Source organism: Ahaetulla prasina, chromosome 1 (genome assembly GCF_028640845.1).
Source record: "Ahaetulla prasina isolate Xishuangbanna chromosome 1, ASM2864084v1, whole genome shotgun sequence".
Lineage (NCBI taxonomy): Eukaryota > Metazoa > Chordata > Lepidosauria > Squamata > Colubridae > Ahaetulla > Ahaetulla prasina.
The window spans coordinates 360,958,955-360,982,735 of record NC_080539.1 but is presented as its reverse complement, the minus strand read 5'-3'; the positions used below and the strand labels follow the sequence as shown (position 1 = coordinate 360,982,735).

At 42.1% G+C, this 23,781-nt stretch overlaps 1 protein-coding gene across 2 annotated transcripts in view; it reads right to left on the bottom strand.

Moving 5' to 3' along the window:
- Positions 1 to 23,781, bottom strand: part of ARID3A (AT-rich interaction domain 3A) — a 91,911-nt gene that overhangs the window by 62,924 nt on the left and 5,206 nt on the right. The window contains exons 2-3 of one of the 2 annotated variants that reach the window (XM_058163324.1): positions 20,415 to 21,407; positions 15,995 to 16,295 (exon numbers count right to left, since the gene is read on the bottom strand). In XM_058163324.1, the coding sequence (XP_058019307.1) occupies positions 15,995 to 16,295; positions 20,415 to 20,848 (735 nt within the window). In that variant the 5' untranslated portion in view covers positions 20,849 to 21,407. The remainder of the gene's footprint in view (positions 1 to 15,994; positions 16,296 to 20,414; positions 21,408 to 23,781) is intronic. The other variant, XM_058163325.1, reaches the window with a different exon arrangement.

Genomic DNA, 23,781 nt, shown 5'->3' with positions numbered 1-23,781 from the left:
ATGATACAACATCCCATGAGGTGAAAACTTTTCCCCCAATTCAGTCCCCTGCCTTTCCACTTTTTTACCCTCAGCCACTGATGGCCACAATTTTACAATTCAAGGAGATAAAAGGAAGAGAAGAGTTATTTGAGTTATTTCTCACATGCGTAAGCAATTTGTTTCCATAAGCTGTAGCAATGGCCTTCAGATTTCAGAATGCAAAATAGGCGAGGGTGAAGAATCAGACAAAAATTCATAATGAATTTATTTCTCCTTGAGTACATATTCCCATTAGCCCAGGATTAAGCTAAATATCAGTTTTGGAAGACAAAAGACATGCTATTTTGATACCCTCTATGAAGTTTCTCCAAAAGCACTTAGTTGCCCACTCCTGGAATCAGGATGCTGGGCGAAGCAGAGTTTTGGTTTATAACAGAACAGAGTTGGAAGAGACCTTGGAGATCTTCTAGTCCAACCCACTGCTCAGGCAGGAAGCCCTATACTATTTCAGACAAATAGTTGTCCAATCTCTTCTTAAAAACATCCAGTAATCACAACTTCTGGAGGCAAGTAGTTCCACTGATTAATTGTTCTAATTGTTCTAACAGTTTTGAAAATGCAAGGATTTGATACATTCAATGTAGAAACAAATTTTTAAAAACTATTTAGGTTGGTTCTTCCAACTGAAGAAGCTAAATACTCCTGAACAACAGACATTGGGGCTGGAAAAAAATGGCCTTCAGGAACTCCTCAAGAGTCATGGGCAAAGAGGATTGCCAATCTATTTAAACTCACTCTGGCCTCCTCCAATCAGAATATTCTTAGGGTTTATTTTTTAAATAAAAAAAGCATACCAGAGAGATTTAAAAAGTGAAGATAAGAGATGTCATTCACGGTTGCTACCTGAAGCTTCCATAGACAGATGCAATCTATCCCTGGACAGTTCTGCCTTGAAAGACAGATAGAGGAAAGACTGCATTTACATTCTAGTTGTGATCTTTTCAGAACGTTTAATAGTAGAAGTTCTTCTGTTTGGTATCCTTGATTCAGAAAAATAAGGAACCTGTAGACTCAATCCCCAAGCCACATATCATGGAGCAATAACCTGCAGCTATGTATTTTGTTATTTTTAATAACAAGACCGCAACGTATCTTGCCCGGGAATATTCTTACTACACTTACAGAAAAGCACCAGGCAGCTTTCTCAACAGGTCTTTGGGAGTACATATGGCTTGCTAATTTTTCTTCTTGAAGACAAGCCCTTTTCTTTGAACTGATGTTTTCTCTTCAACTCGGTCGACACCCAACAAGCTGAAATAATGGCCTTCCTCACCACCACTTTGTCCACTGGGCTTTTGTTCTTCTAGCAAGCATAGTTAGCATCCGAGGGGGGTCACCTTCTAATCTGACCTCTGCTCGTTCAGTAGCAGCCCCCTGGGAACAGGGAACAGCCTCCAGAGCTTGGCTTTCTAACCTCAATAATTCTTGTTCACGCCCTTGACTTGTGGACAAGGCTCTCTGGAAGCCCCACCACCTCCTTCACTGCTAGTTTTTACACCAAGACTGAATCTTCTACTTGGAAGGATAGAAAGGAGAAGAAACCAGAGGACAATCTTCCCTAAAGGTCTGTAGTGGAACCTCCCATGATCATCCATTCTCCCTAGTTGGGAATGGTGGCAGTTGTTGCCCAACAATGTGGAGGGTGCCAGGTAGGGGAAGTTTGGGTTTAATCACCTCTCTGGAGTTCCCACAGATTGGAACAGGTACCAGAGCCAGGTTTGCAAAGTCAAATGTTTCTAACTAGCTTTCTGAAGGCATCCGTTCAGTTTCCCCATATTTAGTTAAGCTGCTTCATCTGGTTCCACACATTCCCCCACAATGGAAGGGCCTTTAACATGGTAAGGCAGAGAGCAAGGTCTCTCCCAAACCATAGTTTCAGCCTCCACAGCCGGATCAGATCATACAGCCGTTTAACTCAATTTTTGATCAAGTAATCTCTAGTATAGTTGTTTGCAGCCTTTTAGGGCTGATGGGCACAGCTGGAATGTTGAGAAAATATTGTGTGGATGCTTGCATAAAATGGCTGCTGGGACAAGTTGTCTATTTAGAAAATGACAGCTACAGAAGACAATCAGTTTCAAACCAGATTTACCAGAATGCTACTATACCAGTTTCTCTTACAGGATGTTTCCTGTGTCTACCCTCTGCCTCTTTTCTAGACAGGTGAGCCTATATCTCCAAAGCAATAGCCGGCAATTTTTGTTATCTAAAAAGTATTTGAAGGACCCTTGGAGAGAAAAATGTAATGGGAGGGCATCATTTTGCAGCATTCCAGTTTTTAAAAATAATAGTAATAATAATGCAGAGCAAGAGGCATTGCCAGGTTGAAGAACCACACTGGATACCCAGGTTCTTAGCAGTAAGAGTCACAGATTCGTGTCCATATAAAAATTGAGAGATAAGACTACTCAAGAGTCCAATTTCCTGCTCAATGCAGGAATCCAAATCCCATCTCTATTTCATCTTGTTCAATGAAGGGGAATCTAAACATTTTAAATATAGAGGTATTATTTCCTCATAGATTTGTTTAAACTTTAAAATAAAGATCTCAGACAAATCCTGTATCTGCTTTATTAAGCAATTCGGGTTTCAAGTAGTGCCAGAAAGGGAAGTTTGCTTTTTAAACAGTTTATTTTTACCATCTCTCTTTCCTTAACTTAATTTTAGGTTTGCTTTTCTCCAGTCTAAAATGCCTGACTACACCTCCTTTTAGGTCTGGAGCATGTGAGCATAGCACAGTGGCAGCATTTTCCACACCACAAGACTTTTGCCATTCGGAGCGAATCTAACAAAGGCACACACAATCAACTCTTTCCAGAATACAATTACAACAAAAGATTTCATTGCTGGGAAATATTGCAGCAGCTTTAAGGCTGCATTGTGGGGGGGGGGGGCATAGAAAGAGGAGGAGGAAGGAAGTGAAGGAAGGAAATTGCACCGGAAATGGGTACAGGCCATGTCTCAAACTGCTTTGTCAGGTTTACTGACTCACCAAGCAAGAAAGGTTTTGCAGCATCTCACCAAATCTTGCATAACTGGGGAGGAGTGGGGAGAAAACTGTCCTGTATTATGGAGGTATCAGAGAGCTTCAAATTCTGATAGTAACGGAACAGATTCACACCGCGATATATAATACAACACAGCCCAGTTTACTACAACCTGGCAGGTTTTACACTTCTTTAATAACATTCACAAGCGGTTCAATGAATTTTACCAATATGTTTCTCAGGGTGCATTTTGAAGAAATATAAGGAAAACCAAATTGGCCCAGATCCAATAGGACAGTGATGGCTAACCTTTTCCGGACCGAGTGCCCAAAGTATGTGTGCAAATGCGCATGTACGTGCCTAAACTCCCCCAAATGCAAAGCATGCACAGCCCCCAAGCACGCACCCCTCCCCCCGCACATGCATGTGTGCCCCCCCACATCCCTGCCCTCATGCAGTGCAGCCCCCCATCTGCTCCCCCCCACATGCGTACAGGGCCCCCCACATTCGCCCCGCCCCCAATGCATGTGCAGCAGAGAACCAAAGACCAGCTGGCCAGGGGGGGGGCATGCATGCACGCACGGCAGAGCTGAATAGGGCGACGGCTCACGTGCCCACAGAGAAGGCACTGCCTGCCATCTCTGGCACATGTGCCATAGGTTCACCATCACGGCAATAAGGTGTCTAAGGGAGGGAGGCAATCTCAGTTCTCAGTTTGGGGAAAAATTAACAACTGTCTTGCATAACAGATCTTGAAATTTCGGGGTCGTAAGTCGAGGACTACCTGTACTATATTAGGAAGTGGGGGTAGGGGTAGAAGTGAAGTTAAAGATTGCTGGGTTTTTTTGAATTTGGGAAGAACTATTTTCCTTTATGTAAACTGAGGTAATAAAGCTAATAAAACTATTTTATTTCTATTTTATTTCCTATTGCCAATTGCCTTTTTATGACATTCTTTTATTTTAATCTTACCAAAACAGTAGAGTGTAAGTCACTCAATATTTCTTTCAATGGGAGCAGCAAATATGGTAAATAAATAAATTTGGTAAATAAATTACCAAATACTATCTTTAATATTTTATAAATACCAAAATACAATTAATATGTCAGGAGGTCACAAAGTTGAAGGCAAACTCTACAAAACTAGAGAGAGAAAAATATGGGTCAAGGAATTTTGTACAGAAATTTTCTCAGAAAAAAAGGTAGAACAGGAAGGAAGAAGGAACCCCAATGAGCCAGCTGAATTCTGCAAAATGACGTAAACGACACAGAAGAAAGTAGAGGTGTATAGTGGAAAATGAGTGGGGGAGGAGGAAAAGGCTACTATGGGAACCCCTATTTTGAATAATGGTAGGAAAGGGAGAAAGAAGAAAGAAAAGGGGAAGCCCTGTCAGAAGTCAACCGTTGAAAAGTTTTTCCATTAACTCTGGCAGTTTCTGTGAAACAAACACGACACCTTTTAAAAGAAGGAAAAACAAGCCTCAAGCATGGTAAGATCTGATTACTTAATTGGACTGAAACACCACAACACAGTCAAGTAATTACCAACACAGCATATTCATGCAACACGTCTTCATAACCTACATGCAAACAGGACACAAGCACCCAGTTTTCATTCACTCTAGCCTGCACAATCTTTGTCCAGTGTTCCCACAGAAATACACAAGCACTCACTGACTAGGTGGGTTTATGTAAAGTGCAATACGAAGTGTTTAGAAGATTTCTCAACTGCCTATCCTTGGTATTCCTGAGTGAAAGCCCAGATCTAGATGACAGGTGATCTGGACACAGACAGACAAATTGGGGAAAGAAAGTTCACGGCTCTGAGTCAAAACACTTGTTTCACAGGCTGAGTCAAGGGTTATCATCAAGTTATTCAGTTAAAGGAGAGCCAGTGTGGTATAATAGTGAAAATGTTGGACAAACTTCCACCCTCAGTCATGGAAGCTCTTTGGATGATATGGGGATATTTCTTCCCTCTTGGAACAAAAACCAGCACAGTAGAACGATGAAGGTGCTAGTCTAAGAATAGAGAATTCCAGATTTTAGTGCCGCCTTGGCCATAGAAATTCCCAGGATGATAATATGATGAAGGGGCTAGACTAGGAAGGGTTAGACGTGGTCCCTGGTCCCTTCTCTCTGGAGCAGGGGTTTCCAACCTTGGTCCCTTTAAGACTTGTGGACTTCAACTCCCAGAGTCCCTCAGCCAGCTGGCTGAGGAACTCTGGGATTTGAAGTCCACAACTCTTAAAGGGACCAAGGTTGGAAACCCCTGCTCTGGAGGACTTTGGGTTAGTTGCTCCCTCTCAGCTTGACAATCTAGAGTCATGTAGTGCTGAAGAACTAGAGCAGGAAGAACCAAGTTCATATCCATCCTTAGCCTTGGAAACTCATGACCTTACTTTAAGCCAGTCCTCCACTCTCACTCCAAATTAGGGCTGCAGTTGGTGGAGAAGACAGCATTCTCCAAGCGCTATCTTGAGCTCCCAAACAAGAGAAAGAATAAAAACCTAAGAAAAACATGCATTTGATAGGAGAGAATGAGGAGAATTCAGAGTGCTGCAAAAGGATACCCAGCTATCCTCTTAGTGGACAATGCAGTCAATGTGTCCCCTTGAGAAAATATAGGGCAGTGATGGCGAACCTTTTTGGCACCAAGTGCCCAAACCGGAACACGAGTGCATGCACGTGCACATGAGCACGCCAAAGCGCTGGAAACCCCAAGACCAGCTGGCTGGTGCGCACATGCCTGTTTTTTGGCCATTTTCAGGCCGTTTTTAACATAATTAAAGGGCCTCTGGTGGCTCAACAGGCTAATGCAGCCTGTTATTAACAGCAACTGCTTGCAATATTGCAGGTTCAAGTCCCACCAGGCCCAAGGTTGACTCAGCCTTCCATCCTTTATAAGGTAGGTAAAATGAGGACCCAGATTGTTGGGGGGCAATAAGTTGACTTTGTATATAGTATACAAAATGGATGAAGACTATTGCCTGACATAGTGTAAGCCGCCCTGAGTCTTTGGAGAAGGGCGGGATATAAATGCAAATAAAATAAATAAATAAATAAATAAATAAATAATTAACGGCCTGAAAAGCCCCCAAAACAGCCTTAAAACAGCCCCAAAAACGGCCCATTTTTGGCCATTTTCAGATACTCTGGCACCCGCAAAGACCAGTTGGCCAGTACACATGTGCACGCTGGAAACCAGAAGGGCAGCTGGCGACGGCGTGCCCACAGAGAGGACTTTGTGTGCCACCTCTGGTACGCGTGCCATAGGTTCGCCATTACAGATATAGGGTATAAATTTAAGAAAGAAACACACAATCTTCTAGTAACAGATAATGGTGTCTCCCTGTTACCCAGGTCTCAAAAAGCTACTGCCTTCCGCAGCAGATGGATAAACAATTTGACCTGGAATAAAGTAGATTAATGTGGATGGACTTAGCTACATGGATCTCAGCCTGCCAATTAAAAGATATAACCAGAGCTGACAAAATTATGGCCCTCCAGATGCTGGAAGTTGTGGTTCAGCATGCCTATGGCTATATGTTCCCCTATCACTGACTCCTCAATGTATTTCTTTATCATTGCGGGTGATTACAGGCAGTCCTCAATTTACAACAGTTCACTTAGTGACCATTCAAAGTTACAATGGCACTGAAAAAAAGTGACTTGTAACCATTTTTCACACTTATGCCCGTTGCAGCATCCCCACATGATTTACATTCATATGCCTGACAACTGACTCATGTTTATGGCGGTTGCAGCATCCCAGGGTCATGTGATCCCCTTTTGCGACCTTCTGACAAGCAACATCAATAGGGAAACCAGATTCACTTAAGAACTGTGTTACTAATTTAAGAACTGCAGTGATTCCCTTCAGAAATGTGGCAGGAAAGGTCGTAAAACGAGGCAAAACTCACTTAACAAATTTCTCACATAGCAACATCAATTTTGGGCTCCATTGTGGTCATACAATGCCGTGGTAGCTCAGGCTGTAAGAAGCCTGTTATTAAAACACAGCAGCCTGCAATTACTGCAAGTTCAAGCCCCACCAGGTCCAAGGTTGAGGACCCAGATTGTTGGGGGGGCAATAAGTTGACTTTGTAAATATATACAAATAGAATGAGACTATTGCCCTATACATTGTAAGCCGCCCTGAGTCTTCGGAGAAGGGCGGGGTATAAATGTAAACAAAAAAAAAAAAAAGGTTGACTCAGCCTTCCATCCTTTATAAGGTAGGTAAAATGAGGACCCAGATTGTTGGGGGGGGGCAATAAGTTGACTTTGTAAATATACAAATAGAATGAGACTATTGCCTTATACACTGTAAGCCGCCCTGAGTCTTCGGAGAAGGGCGGGATATAAATGTAAATAAAAAAAAAAATACGTTGAGGACTACCTGTACTGATAAAGCTTAAAGCACTTGGAAGTTCAAGTGCAGTAGTCCTTGAGCCTAGCCATCATGGTCCTAACTCAATAATGGTTGTAAAATGGGTCAGTCATGTGACTGACTTGTTTTGTGACCTTTTGTGTGGCGGTCGTTAAGCAAACCAATGGTTTCCTATGGGCACGGTTTTTCTGAAAATTGGAAGTAAATGCTGTTTTCAGCAAAATCATCATAAATTAGGTCATAGGACCATAGGACTGTGTGGAGATGGGACTATTGCGCCGGGGAAGAAGCCATTGAAACTTTGAATCAGGATTGTAAGTACGACCCCGTCCCCACCAAGGTAGGTCCATCTAGTGACTGTTCAAAGTTACAACATCACTGAAAAAAGTGACTTACGACCGTTTTTCCTCACTTACGACCATTGCAGCCTCCCCATGGTCACATGATCAAAATTCAGCCGCTTGGCAACTGACTCATATTTATCACGGTTGTAATGTCCAGGGGTCACGTGATCACCTTTTGTGGCAAAGTCAATGGGCTTAGGGTTAACAACTGTGGCAAGAAAGATCGTAAAATGGAGGGGGGGGGAACTCACTTCACCAATGTTTCACTCAGCCACAGAAATTTGGGGCTCAATTGTGGCCATCAGTTGAGGACTACCTGTACTGTTCCAGAGTGCAAGACGCACAGAATGCAGGTCTTAAATTACAGGGTGACAGATTCCAGTGGAATTGAGGAAAAACTTCCTAACACTGAAAGCAACAGGTCAATGGGAAGGATTATCAAGAGGAGGTGGGGTGGGATGTCTCTTCATTGGGTACATTCAAGCAAAGTCGAGTCAGCCATTTGTTTGGGATGCTTCGCATTGCTTTCCTACGCTGGACAAGAGCAGGTCCCTTTCAACTCCAGGACTCTCTGAATCTGCTCTAGAGCAGGGGTCTCCAACCTTGGCAACTTTTAAGCCTAGAGGACTTCAACTCCCAGAATTCCCCAGTCAGGTTTGTTGACTGGGGCATTCTGGGAGTTGAAGTCCTCTAGGCTTAAAAGTTGCCAAAGTTGGAGACCCCTGCTCTAGAAGGCACGGAGCTTTTCTCCAGAGCCAATGAGCAACATGAAAGAGAAACATGCCAAGATCTGCTGGCTGGCCTGTCTGAGAAAAGCCTCTCCCAACATATGTCAGAGGGAGGGAAGAGGCGAACACGCGGTGTTCACCTTTGGATCCCCGCCAAGGATTTGCTCAGTTAAGCATCTGGCAGCAAATTCCACTCGGCACTCTTCCAACCAACCTTTTTTTTCCCCTCCCCCTTCCCCTTCCCTTCCTTTCTTCCTGTCTGAAGCTCTCCAAAACCCCGCCGATAGGCTACAGCCTTGGCAAGCCAATGCCTGGGAAAAAAAGGAACACAGGAATGTAAACAAGACGGGGCTAACAGGATACATGAGACAGGACCTGCCAAGCTACCACAGGGGCTGTCCCGTCCTGGGTAGAAGGCCTTGGCAAAGATACAGGCTGACTTCTTAACCCTGACTTTCAAGAAACAAGCAAAGTTCTCCTCAGAGCGGGGTTTTTGCCTCGGGGAGGTGATAAAGGGAGGAAAGTTCACTAAGTAGTGGGAAAAGAAAGAACACCTAGACTAAGGCAACCATTTAAAACAGCCTCAGTGCAATGTTTATTAGGGTGTTTTTTTTAAAACTACAATATGGCTTCCTACAAAAATACCTGAAAATGGTTTCCAAAGAAAACAAACAAGTTAAAAACAGTTCATAATTGCAGCCCGGTGTTTGAGCACCTTCCTAGGTACTGGCTGAACTGGGTGATGTCACCCGCAGCCTAAGGCTTGAGGGAAACTCAGAAAGAACAGAATGTTACAGCCAATACCAAAAAAGAGCAAAAGATTCTTTCCTGCATGGGACGGGAATGCAGTGAAACCCAAGTTTAGTTCTCCTTCCTTGGAGGAGGGCGAGGGTGAAGCTGAGAATTCAGTAAATAAGAAATAAACATCTTGGAGACCACTAGGCTAAGGGAGGCTTAATCACTAACAGAGGCAGCAAAAGAGGACAACATACACACCCTCCTCCTTAAAACAGGGCTGAAAACAAGACAGGCTCAGAAGCTCAAACTCGATTTCATTGCGGGCCGCATCAGGGTTGTGTTTGACCTTGGGGGGCCGGGATGTGCATGGCCAGCTTGACATCACTCATCTCTGGGATGCCTGTGGTAGCCCGAGTGTTCTGCAAGTGAAAACGGGCTCCCGAGCTCCATTTTCAGCTCCGATGGCCTCCTACAACCCTCTGCCAGCAAAGACAGACCTTAGGAGGGCTGCACACAGCCCTCCCAAACTCCATTTTCTCTGAAAGAGGCACTGCGGGCTGGTCCCTCACTATTTCCAGGGTGGCCCCACGGGCCAGATCTAAACACCCTGTGGGCCAGATCCGGGCCCCGGGCCTTGAGTTTGACACCCCTGGCCTAGAAAAAGGGCCTTACAGTAGCAGAGAACTGGCAGCTACAAATGGCTAAAGCACAAATCAAGGGAGACAATTGTATGTGCATGCAACATACACACATCCATATAGCCATAGATCACTTTTGCCTATATAAACTGAGCTGAAAACTTATATTTTGGCAGATGGAATGAAGACATGATTATTACATCTCCATCTTTCCCCATGACACTGTTATTCAAATTACTTCTTTTAAAAAATGGGGGAATACAGCTACACTGACATTTTCTTGTTATATAATTTCCCTGTATTAGTGGTGTGGGTTTTTATTGTAACACCCTCTGAATTTTGTAAAGGAAACATATCTAAATATAGGCTCTGCAAGCATAGGTTCAGAGTGTTGCTTGCATTCAAAAAGGGCCATTATCTGCAATGTGTATTACGTAAATGTGCACATTACAATTAAGTACATTAGTCCTTCACAATCTTTGGTCTCTTATCTTGACTTTTGTTGTCTTTCTCTCCAACCATTCCTCTCCACAGGTTGTCTGGAAATGAGGTCCCACCTCCATGTCAATAGAAACAGATAGCATTACCCTGAACTTTTCCTTCATTGTCACCTTTACAATGCAAAATTGTTTGCTTTTTAAAATATGTGGGTGTATGCCTTCCCAAAAGCAGGGAATTCTGTTGCACCTTGAGTGATGGAGTCATGCTTAATATGACCTCCTTGGAGAAAATAATTGCTTTCTACTTACAAAGTGACTGTCAGGGTCTCTGTCTGGGAGCAACTGAATGATTCAGGAGCAACTGAGTGATTGCACTTAATACACAACAGGGCAAAACTGCCTCCCATCAAGCCAGATGAACGCCCTTGAAGACCAAAGAGTGCTCCAGACTAAGGTTTCTTCCAACACTGAGTCTATTCTGTGACTCATCCACAATCACAGTGGGAAACTCTTTTTATATAGGCAGATACCATCAAAAACAATCCTTTTGGCAGAAGTTTGGCCAGTTTAGGAATCGCTGAATTTACAAGCAATTCTCAACTTGCAGCAGTTCGTTTAGTGACTATTCAAAGTTGCAACGGCACTTGAAAAAAAAATGACCAAGGGCCTTTTTCACAGTTACGAATGTTGCAGCATTCCCCATGGTCACGTGATCAAGAGAAACGCTTGGCAACTGACTCGTATTTATTACGGCTGCAGTGTCCCAGGGTCATGGGTTTACCTTTTTTGAGATTCTGACAAACGATGTCAATGGGGAAGCCAAATTCACTTACCAACCGTGTTACTAACTTAACAACTGCAGTCGTTCCTTTAACAGTGATGGCAAGAAAGGTCGTAAAATGGGGAAAAATTCATTTAACAACTGTGTCACTTAGCAACATAAATGTTGGGGTGAATTGTAGCCATTAAGTCGAGGATTGCCTGTATGGGTTTTTTTTAAGGCATTCTTTTCATGTAACTAAAAATTTCAAAAATATAAATACTGAGACTAGAAGACCTCCAAGGTGCCTTCAAACTCTGTTATTCTGTTCTGCTATCTATGAAGAAAATACCACAATACTCCTGTGACCCTCTGAAAAATGGGTCTTTTTACCAGCTTCTTCAGCTACTTTCTCCATCTGGATTCCATCTGCTGCTGTTTGGACAAAAGGGGGGGGAATCTCCTGATCATCCCTTCCACCCCAAATTCTCAATGTATTTATAACTAGTACATCAAAGGAGACCCTGCCTCCAGGGAGAAAGCTTGCAAAGAACTATTTCCTTCTATTAGCTTTAAGGCTTTTTTGATTCAATACCCAGTCCAGGCTGATCAAACAAAAAAGTAGAAAGCGAGGCAGCGGGAAAGAAGTTTTTTTTAAAATAGGAGGGGGGGGATGTGAAGAGAGAGAAAAAGATTTGGTGATGGAAAAAGGTGGCACTGCTAAATTAATGTGTTCTTTCTTGGACTGGGCTTCCCATTATGGTAGTTCTATAGCCTATCCCTTATATCCAAGAAAATTAAGAACAACTTCCTTTTTCTCAAAAAGATTCTGCATCCATATCGTAGGAATCAAATACTGTAACTGCAAGCAGATCCAAGCAATAGAAGCATGAAATATCTGCACTATCTGTGTTAAACAGAGAATTGCTGTTATATGGTAATAAGATAACCAGTATCTAAGTACCATATTTTCAGCTCAAAATAAATTTAACCTATTACATTTGAGGGCAGGCAGCCACACAAGCATTCTACAAAACAGCATAGTTTTATTTAAGTACAAAATCTCAATCTCTACTGATCGCTGTTACACAGACATAATTAAATCAACAGTGAAAGCAAAAAGACAGCTTTTACGAGCAATTCTTACACATGAACCCACGTTTGTTAAAGCGTTCCCCAAAAGCAAAACACATTTAGCCTCAACATGTTGTAACGCTGTCACCCCAAACGATATTCCTCAACAGCTAAAGAAAAAAAAGCGTAACAAACTCCTTTAAAAGTTGCCCTATAATTTCATATCCATAAGGCCTTGCTTGTGATAAAAAAAAAAAATCCAAGCAAAAATGAAGAAAAACATTCTTACATGTTCAAAATAAAAAAGTTGTGGAAAATACAATAAAGCTGTACGCCAGGTCATCTATCTTTTGCCTCCAAAGGATGTGTTTTCCCCATATCCAGGCTAAACCAAAGACAAAGCACCTCTCTAGAGTTCTTTCCATATGAATTATTTTAAGGATTTATGGGTAAAAAAATAAGAGACCCACAAACACATGCAGAATCTGTGTAAGGCAATCTGTTCCTGAGTTTTTAAAAAAAATAGTTTCAACTATGTTTCATCCTCAGCTCAGAGGGCAAAGAACTGAAGCCTGAACAAACTTGTTCCAAATAGTCTGGCTTTTATTGCAGGGTCCAGGAAGAGGCTAGCTGATGCTGGTCAGTTTTGCCCGAGGAGAAATATTTCAAGACTAACAAGCTTCTCTCTGCAGACTTCTATACTGCTGAGTTTCAAATGGAAAAATCTGCTTTCTCTTTCTACCAAAAAAAAAAAGAGAGAGAGAGAGAGAGAGAGATTGTCTTAGGAAAAGCATCCAAGAGAAGGTAAGTACGGAAGACAAACAATTCTGTTTACAAGAATGAGTCATTTGAGTCCTCCTACAAGAAGAATGGGCAGGTTTCCAGTTGTTGTTTTTTGTTTTTGGAAGATGGTGGGGGGGTAGTAGTAGAGTGCCAAGATCTACCAGTTGGAGCCTGGTGCCAAAGACTTGCATTTAAGTGATAATAAATCGCTCTGAATCCAAGCATTTGTGTGCAGTACCAGAAACAGGCAGAACTCACAGTCCCTCCACATAAAAGATCCACCTCAAGTTACCCCAACACTTCTCTTCAGCTGTGTTGTGTCAGAGAAAGAAAAAAACTGCGCTGTGGAAGAACAAGGGTCAGAAATTTTAGCTGGCCAAACTTGCCAAAGTATCCACTTCTGATACAGCGGGGTTTGCCCCATTTTACGACCTTTCTTACCACAGCTGTTAAGTGAATCACTGCAGTTATTAAGCTAGTAACATGATTAAGTGAACCTGGCAAATCTGATCACATGATCATGAGGATGACGCAATGGTCATAAGTGTGAAAAATAATCACGTTACTTTTTTCATTGTAACTTCAGTCACTAGACGAATGGTAATGAGGACTACCTGCACAGGTAGAGGTAGTCCTTGACTTACAACCACAATTGAGTCCAACATTTCTGTTGTCAAGGGAGACATTTGTTAAGTGAGTCTTGCCCCATTTTACAACTTTCCTGCCATAGTTGCTAAGTGAATCACTGCAGTTGAAGTTAGTAACCCGGCTGCTAAGTGAATCTGGTTTCCCCATTGACTTTGCTTGTCAAAAGGTCACAAAAGGGGATCACATGACCTTGGGATACAGCAATGGTCGTAAGTATGAACTAGATACCAAGCATCTGAATTTTGATCACATGGTCATGGGGATGCCGCAAAGGTCGTAACTGTGAAAAATGGTCATAAGTAACTTTTTTCAGTTGTAACTTTGAATGGTCACTGAATGAATTGTTTTAAGTCGAGGACTATCTGCCCGTGAGATGGGCAGCTATATGTTACTAAATAAATAAAATGTACAAAATACTTCTGTGCACTTTGTACATTTTGTTAAAATTCTTTAGAAGACACAGGCATGTGATAGGATTTAAAGAGAGGAAATTAAGGCTCAGAAATGAAACCATCAACTGCTAAGACTTGTGAGCATGTAAGAATACCGAACATCTCCCATATGTCTATTTTAAGATTCATAGAATTCAACAGAGTGCTCTCTACAATGGCCACCTGGAAAGTTCCCCGTTCATCAGCTAACAGCCTCTGACGTTCAAAGGAAGATTGCTTTGAACACAGAGGCTCTAGTAACCACAAGTCATTAACAGTATCTCTTCCTGACTTCTGTAAAGCTAAGGGCAGCAATGCCTAGAATTCACACCATGGTGAGAACTTAAACCAAGAGCTTCAGCCATTTATTATTTATTATTTATTTATTTATTATTTAGATTTTTATACCGCCCTTCTCCCGAAGGACTCAGGGCGGTGTACAGCCAGATTAAAACAATACAATATACAATTTTAAAACAACAGATTAAAATAACATATTCTATAATGGCCGAAAAATTTAAAAACCATCAAATTTGACCCAATAAAACAGAATACCCAATTTAAAATTATTAAAATTCAAAACATTCAAAATTTAAAAATTAAGAATTAAGCCAGTCCCGCTTGGATGAACAAGTACGTTTTCAATTCACGGCGAAAGGTCCGAAGGTCAGGTAATTGACGCAAACCAGGGGGAAGTTCGTTCCAGAGGGTAGGTGCTCCTACAGAGAAGGCCCTTCCCCTGGGGGCCGCCAGCCGGCATTGCTTGGCGGACGGTACCCTGAGAAGACCCTCTCTGTGTGAGCGTACGGGTCGGTGGGAGGCATAGGGTAACAGCAGGCGGTCCCGTAAGTAGGCGGCAGGCGGTCCCGTAAGCCATTGCACATAATTCAACCGAACTACAAGTCACATCCATCTGGAGAACGTCGGACTAGAAAGGGTTCTTCTCCTCCATTAATTTACCCAAGCAGTTTTTCATGCCCTTTATGACAGCAGGCAGCCATGAAGATACCTGGAGGCAGTTCTGCGAGTTAATTCTGTCCTACTTATAAACTGCTGCTACATTATTTTAGGTATTCTGCCATTACGGTTCAATTATGCCCTGCCTGAATGACAATTTACAAGTCTCCTGAATGAGCAAATGGAACAAATTAATTGCTGGACACCAAAGCACTAATGTTTTCTGTCTTTTCTGCTCTGGCTCCCTCCCCCTGGAACATCTCCTCCCCACCTTCAAGGTCAGATCTGCTCCACCCTTTTTTGAAGGGCCTTGAAGACATGGAGCACCAATGGGACTGTGGCACTTTGGCAGGGGCTAATGGGAGTAGATAACGCTCCACCTCCTCCCTGGGCACACTTTTCTCCTTCCCTCTCCACCCTTAGCTTTATTTTAATTTCATTTTAAATTTAAGATCTTTATTTATTATTTCGATGATTTATGGTGTGCTTTTAATCGATGTCTGAAAGCCGGGTACAGATGCCTTTGGCAAGATGGCCTGTGTACAAGTTTAATAAATAAAAATATTTTCCATCCTGTCCATAATTTTATGAGTCTCTATCACTACTATGTTTCTACTACTGCCTTTTGTCCGTAAATTAAATTAATGCCTCACAAACTATACCACCTGAAAATACAGCTGACTTTCTCCCCAAAGAAATGCCTCTCAATTAGTATTTTCTAAAGGTATAAACCATGCTTTTCAGCTCATATATTATGTCATTAAACAAACTGGGGGAAAAGGATATTCCCCACTGCAAAGTCTCAACTTAACCCTTTCCACCAAATTTAAAAAGCCACAGGTTAACGCAATTATCTCACTCATATATTCCTACATATTTCCCCCCCCACACACACACACAAATGGAAACAAGGTTCTAGTCCTCATTGGCTGTGAAGGAGGGGGGGAAAATCAACAACTTGACCAGCAGAACCACTGAATAAGAGTTCTGTCATTTAAAGATAAGAAGAAAAAATACATTTTACACCTTACCTGCTTGAATTGTTCTTCATAAGTCCAATCTCCATGGTCTAGGACTTGAGGCTGCAACTGTGACAGGCTTTGCTGGGGAACCCCAGAATGGCCCCGTTCTTGCCCCCCTACCAGTCTGGAAGGTTCTCCTCGGTATTGCTGGGGGGTCTGTTGTTTGTGCAGAAATGGGGTGCCAGGGCTTGATGTAGCCACTGCACTGGAGCCAAGCCCTCCCTCCACCATTTCTTCTTCTTCCTCCTCATATTCTTCTTCTTCCTCCTCGCCTAGGTCTTCTTCAAAATCTTCAACCCACTTGCCTTTCCTAAAAGAGGGAGAGAATTATAAGGAGTACCTTGAATACCTAAAGCAGGGTAATAAAAATGGTGACTCTGGGTTCTAAATATGCCTCCAGATACCTCCCTGATGCCCATCAAGCTTTAATAAAAGGCATGTTTAGGTTAAAATACTTAAATAGCAAGCTGGCATCTTGCAAAGCACCATCATCTTGCATCACAGATCACAGTCACTTGCAGCAACACCTTTGCGCCCCAGTAAGTCTCTTGAAAATGACAGACAGCATCCCAATAATTATTTTGGGACGAACTGTACCCACCACAGCAGCCATTCCAGGAGTAGGCAGATTTCACATAACATAACATAATGCGACTGCAGCCATCACAGGCTTGCCAATATTCCAAATATGCTCAGTCCCAAAAAGTTGTTTATTCTGGCCTACAGTCAATCCTATACTAAAGATAGCCTATTAGATGCCTGAATAAATTTGGGAGGGGCGGGCGGGAAGGGGACCTTTGTCTTTTTTTTCTTAAAGTAGCTAAGAGACAAGAAACTGCAACTCTCCCAGCACTCCTTTTTATGACTTGAATTGTTAACTGGAGGTCCAAAGCTTTGGTCTGCTTTATTATTTCTGGGGAGGCTTAAAGGGGGTGGGTGGGTGGGAGGTACTGTGGCCCTGCTTAGATTTTAGATACCACTTCATTCCTTAAGAACACTGAAAAACGTCAAAAACTGAGGTTCTGTTTCAGCTGGCTGTTGGGGTACAGCCCTTCATGAAGCTTGCTTTCAGGTCCCCCCACCCACATCCCCACTACAGAAGCCATCCCTAGAAGTCAGGCAGCTGGCTATGGGAATCAAACTCCCAATAGAACTGAAGGTTGCTAGAGCAGAAGTATCTGACTGCTGAATAAACAAAGGCATATTTAGCCACACTTCACTCCCCTCAAAAGATTCTGGAAAAATGGCATTCTCTCCCCACTCCTTTGTACCTTTTTTTCTTAAAGTAGCTAAGAGACAAGAAACTGCAACTCTCCCAGCACTCCTTTTTATGACTTGAATTGTTAACTGGAGGTCCAAAGCTTTGGTCTGCTTTATTATTTCTGGGGAGGCTTAAAGGGGGTGGGTGGGTGGGAGGTACTGTGGCCCTGCTTAGATTTTAGATACCACTTCATTCCTTAAGAACACTGAAAAACGTCAAAAACTGAGGTTCTGTTTCAGCTGGCTGTTGGGGTACAGCCCTTCATGAAGCTTGCTTTCAGGTCCCCCCACCCACATCCCCACTACAGAAGCCATCCCTAGAAGTCAGGCAGCTGGCTATGGGAATCAAACTCCCAATAGAACTGAAGGTTGCTAGAGCAGAAGTATCTGACTGCTGAATAAACAAAGGCATATTTAGCCACACTTCACTCCCCTCAAAAGATTCTGGAAAAATGGCATTCTCTCCCCCCACTCCCTTTGTACCTTTTTTTTCCCCTTTTAAATAGGTTGGAAATTTTCAAACAAGGATCAGGAACTTAATCAAAAAGCCTAAGGCATTAAAAACTAGCCAGACTGGTTTTGCCTTAAGAGCTGCTGGTTTTATTGTCTCCTGACCCCAACAACACCAGGGAGGGGCACAGGAGCCTGACGGAGAAGCACACCAAATTACCAAATCAAGAGCAAAAGCAGTCAAATGAGAGATAATCTTTCTTTCCAAAACATTTTGCAATGTTCTGTGTGAGCCACAAATTAACTCAACTTGTTATTTATTTTATCCCACCCTGGGATGGGTGAATGATACCTTTTTACCTTTGAAAAAATAATTTAAAAGAGGCTCAAGTTTATAAAATGGCTACTCTGTCATCCAAGGCAAAAGGGATACCATCCAAGGGAAAACATACCCTTGGTTTTCTGTCAGAGCCCAGAAAGCTTGTGAATTACATGTTTTAGCACAAGAATTACAAGGCAGCACATACAGCTATGCCCCAACCTTCCATTCCAATATCCCTGTAAAGTATGAATTCCACTCCTTAGCATCTGACCGCTGAGGGGCCAGGACAAAAATTACATTTGGTTTTACTTCACCGAACAATTATCTAGCATTAAAAATATTTCACATGATTCCTGTCCAATCATGCATTGGTCACATTAAAAATTACGATTTGGTTAAGAAAACAAAACGGACCTGAAAGGTCTCTGGGGTAGTGACTTCTAAGGGGGAGGGGTGTCAAAAAATAAACAAACACCAAAAAAGTTCAGAATGATATGAGTGTCTGGAAAAAATTGCAGTTATCGCTATTGGGAAGGATTGCGGCTATTAAAATGAATGTGTTACCTAGATTTTTGTTTCTGTTCCAGATGATACCAATAATTAAAAAGGATAAAAATTTGGAAGATTGGCAGATTGGGATTAATAAATTTATATGGCAGGGTAAAAAGGTGAGGGTTAAAATGAAAATAATACAGGACTCACGGGAAAGAGGTGGCTTAAAAATGCCTAACTTTAAACTATATTATGAAGCAGTAGCCCTTTCAGTAATAAGTGACTGGTTTAACTTAACAGAGGAAAGAATTTTGAATATAGAAGGTTATGACTTGTTATATGGATGGCATGCGTATTTATTTTATGAAAAAAAAGTGGATAGGGCTTTTAAGAATCATGTGTTGAGAAGTGCTCTTTATGGTCTGGAAAAATTATTCTTATACATTAGATTACAAGATTCCTATATGGGCGAGCCCTAGACATGCAATAGAGAATATAAATATAGAACAGAAACAGGAAATGATTACTTATAAAGAACTTTTGTATGCTGAAGGAGGTAGATTGCAATTAAAATCATTACAGGTATTAAATGAAGAAGGGAGGAATTATACTTGGTTTCAATATGGGCAAATAAGTGCTAGATGGAAAGAAGATCAAAAAATTGGGATAATGCAAAGGAGGAAAGTTTAATAAAGCAAATTAGAAATCAGACCCAGGAGCATATAAAGAGATTGTATAATGTGTTGCTTGAAATAGATTCGGAAAAGGATTTGGTAAAGGACTGTATGATAAAATGGGCACAGAATATTCAGGAACCAATAATGTTGGAAACATGGGAGAAAATCTGGGTTAGAAATGTTAAGTTTACACAAGCACAGAATTTAAGGAAAATTTTTATAAGATGTTGTATAGATGGCACTTAGATCCCAAAAAATTATCATGTATGTATCCTAATATCCAAGCGAAATGTTGGAGGTGTGATTGTGATGATGCTACATATTTTCATATTTGGTGGACTTGCAAGAAAATTAAGGTCTTTTGGATAAGAATTTGGTGGATTATTCAAAATGTACTGAAGAAGAAGATAAAGTTCCTGCCACAATTTTTCCTTTTGGGAATTATAACGGATTGTACAGGGATTGAGACTAAACTGATTCTGAATTTAATAACAGCAGCAAGACTGTTGATTGGACAATACTGGAAGAAGGAAGAGGTACCTACAATAGAAGAATGGATACTGAAAGTCATTAATTTGGCTGAGATGGCTAAAATCTCAGCTTTTTAAAAGACAATACGCAGGAAAGATATTTAATTGAATGGAAAAATGGATTGATTATCTACAAAACAGATATCAGATTAAGAAATAGCAGATTGTCTTTGAATAATTAGAAAGTTATTTTATGTAATGGGGAGGGGGTTGGGAGATGAAAAGCTTTGGATGTGGTTAATTGGATTGGAAGGGAAAATTTTATTCTATGTTTGGTTTATGTATAACAATACCTTGTGATTGACCCGGGAAGCCGGGGGGGGGGGGGGAAGGGAGGGGGGAAGGGGGTTTTTTGGGAGGGAGGGGGGGAAAAAGGGGGGAAAATGTCTTTGGTTTTTTTTAAAACTCTTTCAATAAAAAACAAACAAACAAACACCAAGATGATCATTGCTTGTTATATAAATTGAAACTCTACCCCTTTTACTAAAGTCTGTGTCAAATGAGTGATGCCCATAACAAAAAGGTAGGGCTTTGATTACACAGATGCCATCTTGATTTTTTGACAATGAGCCCCTCCTCCACACCCCTTCATCTGTGGCACAAGTCATGTGGGCCTTCATGATCTAAACATCTGAGCCCCTTATGAGGACACTAACAAAACAGCAAGAAGTGCTGGGTGGGCCTCAGACAAGACTTACATGTCCTCTTCTTCTGAGCCTATTTCTCGGGGGTATTCGCCATCTTCCTCCTCCTCCTCCTCTTCTTCCTCCTCTTCTTCCCCTACAAGCTCTTCTTCTTCCTCTGAAGAATGGCTCTCCTCCGACCCAACTGGGCTGGATGACTGTCTGAGGCCAGCCGCAGCTGCCCGCATAGCTGCCAGGGCTGCTATCTGTGCCCTCTGGATCCGGGCAGTGTCAGGTTCTCCCCCCTCCTCAGAGGGAGGAGGGTCCTGGCTGCGGCCACGGGGCAATGCTGTGATGCCAGGGGATGACAACATAGTGGTCGGATTTGGTGCAGGGAGGGGCAGAGGATTGCCCTGCGGCTGGTCTTGTTGCTGCCGCGCCTCCATCTCCTGCTGCAGCCGGGCACGTTGTTGGCGTTGCAGGTTCTCCATGACGGCCTGCAGCTTCATGGCTCTGCCTGCAGGGGGCAGTGTCCTGGCAGAGGAAGTCAGAGGGGCAGAGCAAGGCTCCAAAGGGGAGGAGCCTATGCTTTGCACAGGAGAGGGAGGGGCTGTAGAATAGCGATCAGTCGGGGTCAGCGCCGTGAGGAATGCTGAGAGATGCCCTCTGCCCCAGATGTTCTGGGGAGGGCGACCACTTTAAAAAGAGTTAAAAGACTGCACTGTCGTATGGGTTAGGGAGAAGCCCGTGGCACCATTAACCACTTCCAAAAGGCGGCTCTTTCCACAGCAAGAGGACGACAGCAAGTCAATTTGTACAGAAAGGAATTTGCACAGATATTTCTTAAAAGGCTATTCAAATACCATGATGCTTTAAAAATGAGCCGTGATCCTGAAGTTCAAGGTCCCACGTTCTACACAACCACGTTGCTTTGCGCCAACCTGAACTGAAGCTTAACCCTGTTATCTTGCCACGTTTCTTTCCATCCAAGGAGGGCTTAGGGGCAATCTGCAAACTGTGAGTTGTCCACCTCTTCTTCTTCATCTAGGCATCAGTAAAAAACCTGTCCTTTAAAAAAGTAAACACAAACATATACAGAGAAAACATTAGGATGGCAAGAGCTAGAAACTTGACTTCTTAACAAAGGCTAATTTATCCAAATAAAGGAACTATACAAAATCTAGCTGTTGATCTCATAAGGTGTGTTTTATTGAAGTAGCTCTTCCAATGGCTGTCTATAAAAAGACAGATAGAAAATGGATTAAAAAATGGTAGATATAGAAGACAGAACATCAAGAACCCACTAGGATCAGAAGCTTTAATCTGAATCATGTGGAAAGTGGAAATAAATACTATCCTTGAAGCCAACTTTATCAATAGGATGCTATAAACATCACATACCCACAGACACATGTATGTACATATAATACACACATAAACAAAAGCGGAAGCAATTATAAAAAGGGGAACATCATTTTTTTTTTAACAACAGGAAAGTAGGAAAGAGTTTTGCATCTTTTGCCAACAAAAACCTTTGGTCAAAAGGGAACAGTGGTGCAGTTTTCAGACAATGTCCACAGTTAATGATTGTGGCTTATAACCAACCCTCTACCTCTTACAAGATGTATCTCAAGATAAAGAGCATGTTCACAGAGTCCACAAACAATATTTTTAATTGTATTTCTACTGATCTCTCAGGGGGCATTGGCCCAAATAAGTTTATTTACTCTGTAAATTTGCCTGGGTGCCTATCTTAAATAATGCCTGGTCGCTAATACAAATTTAAAAAAATGGAAATGTTGATATAAAAACAGTAGAAAACAAACCCTAAAATATATGCTGTTACAAACAATAATTCTTCAATCCACACAAAGCGAAAACACCAACCAGATTCCCATGTCTATCCTGTCCAAAAAGCCTGAGGGGACAAACAGGTTTTTAAGCCCTTCCAAAAGGTAGACAGGGCTAAATTACTATATCTTAAGAATTCTCACGAGCCTATTTGCCACACATAACCGCATAACCACATTACTATTCGTAGCCTGATGCCCTAAAAAATGGGGGGGGGGGGGAAGAGGCAACAACAACTTTCTCTAATTTATATTTGGGTCACCTAGACGTAATGATTCCTTGCCCCTGGCCACCAAAGCTTATTACCGTATTTTCTAACATCCACCAAAACTTCACACAACGCCTCTGAATACCACAGGGAAGATCATCATCTCTCTAGGAAAAGGAAACATTCTGGCGTTATCTGCTCCAATGCCACAGGACATAGTGCTCTTTTTACAGAGGGGAAAAAAATGAGCAGAAATTAAGATTCCCATGGACAGAACCAGCCAACAAGACCATGCATGCCTTCCCTAAGAGCCCCCAAGCTCGTTCAAACTTGCTTAGATTAATGCAGTCATAATATGCATGGAATTTTCACTGAGGGTTGGAAGAATAGCTAGAAAACTGAAAGGGCTCCTCCCAGATATAGTCAGACACAAACGGCTAGACTCATTATGCCTTATTCAATTTTTTGTAACAACGATCTTGCAATGTAGGATAGACTAAATTAGCAACTATCCCAAAGGCATCAGTTGAGAACCTATGTTTCAGTGAACTTCAGCCAAAGTCAATTTCTCCCAGTCCCAGTTCAGTGCCATAAACTCCTCACTATACTGGTTCTAATAAGGAGTTTCTCTGAAACTCAAATTCTGGTGACTCCACAGGGTGATGTCCATGGAGATTTCTCAGCAAATAAAACAGAAGTGGTTTGCCATTGCCACTGCCATTCTCAGGTATTTTTCAACTTTCCAGTCTGACCTATAATCCTAGAATGTATTCTTGGGTCTCCTATTCAAACATTAACCAGAGATGATTTTTCTTGGCTTTCTGAGATCCATCAAAGTTTCCTCGAGAGAATACAGATAGTCCTTGACCTACGACCCACAATTGAGCCCGAAGCATGTGTTTACTAAGTGAGACAGTTGTTAAGTGAGTATAGCCCCATTTTATGACCTTTCTTGCCACACATCATTAAGTGAATCACTGCAGTTGTTAAGTTAGCAACCTGGTTGTGAAGTCAATCTGGCCTCCCCATTGACTTTGCTTGTCAGAAGGTCGCAAAAGGTCCAGGATACTGCAACTGTCATAAATACATACCAACTGGCTGAATTTTATCACGGGACTATGAGGATGCTACAACAGTTGTAAGTGTGAAAAACAGTCATAAGGCCCTTTTTTCAGGGCTCTTGCTACTTTGAATGGTCACTAAATGAATGAATAGTTGTAAGTCAAGGACTACCTGCAGAAGAGCCTACACTATTAGGCTGCATGGAAAAGGGGCTTGGATCCAACTCGCAACCTCTCCCATTTAATACTGCAAGACTTTTAGTCCATAGCTGACTGAGGCTGAACCTTCTTCAATCAATTCCCAGTTTCTTAGACAGCCTGG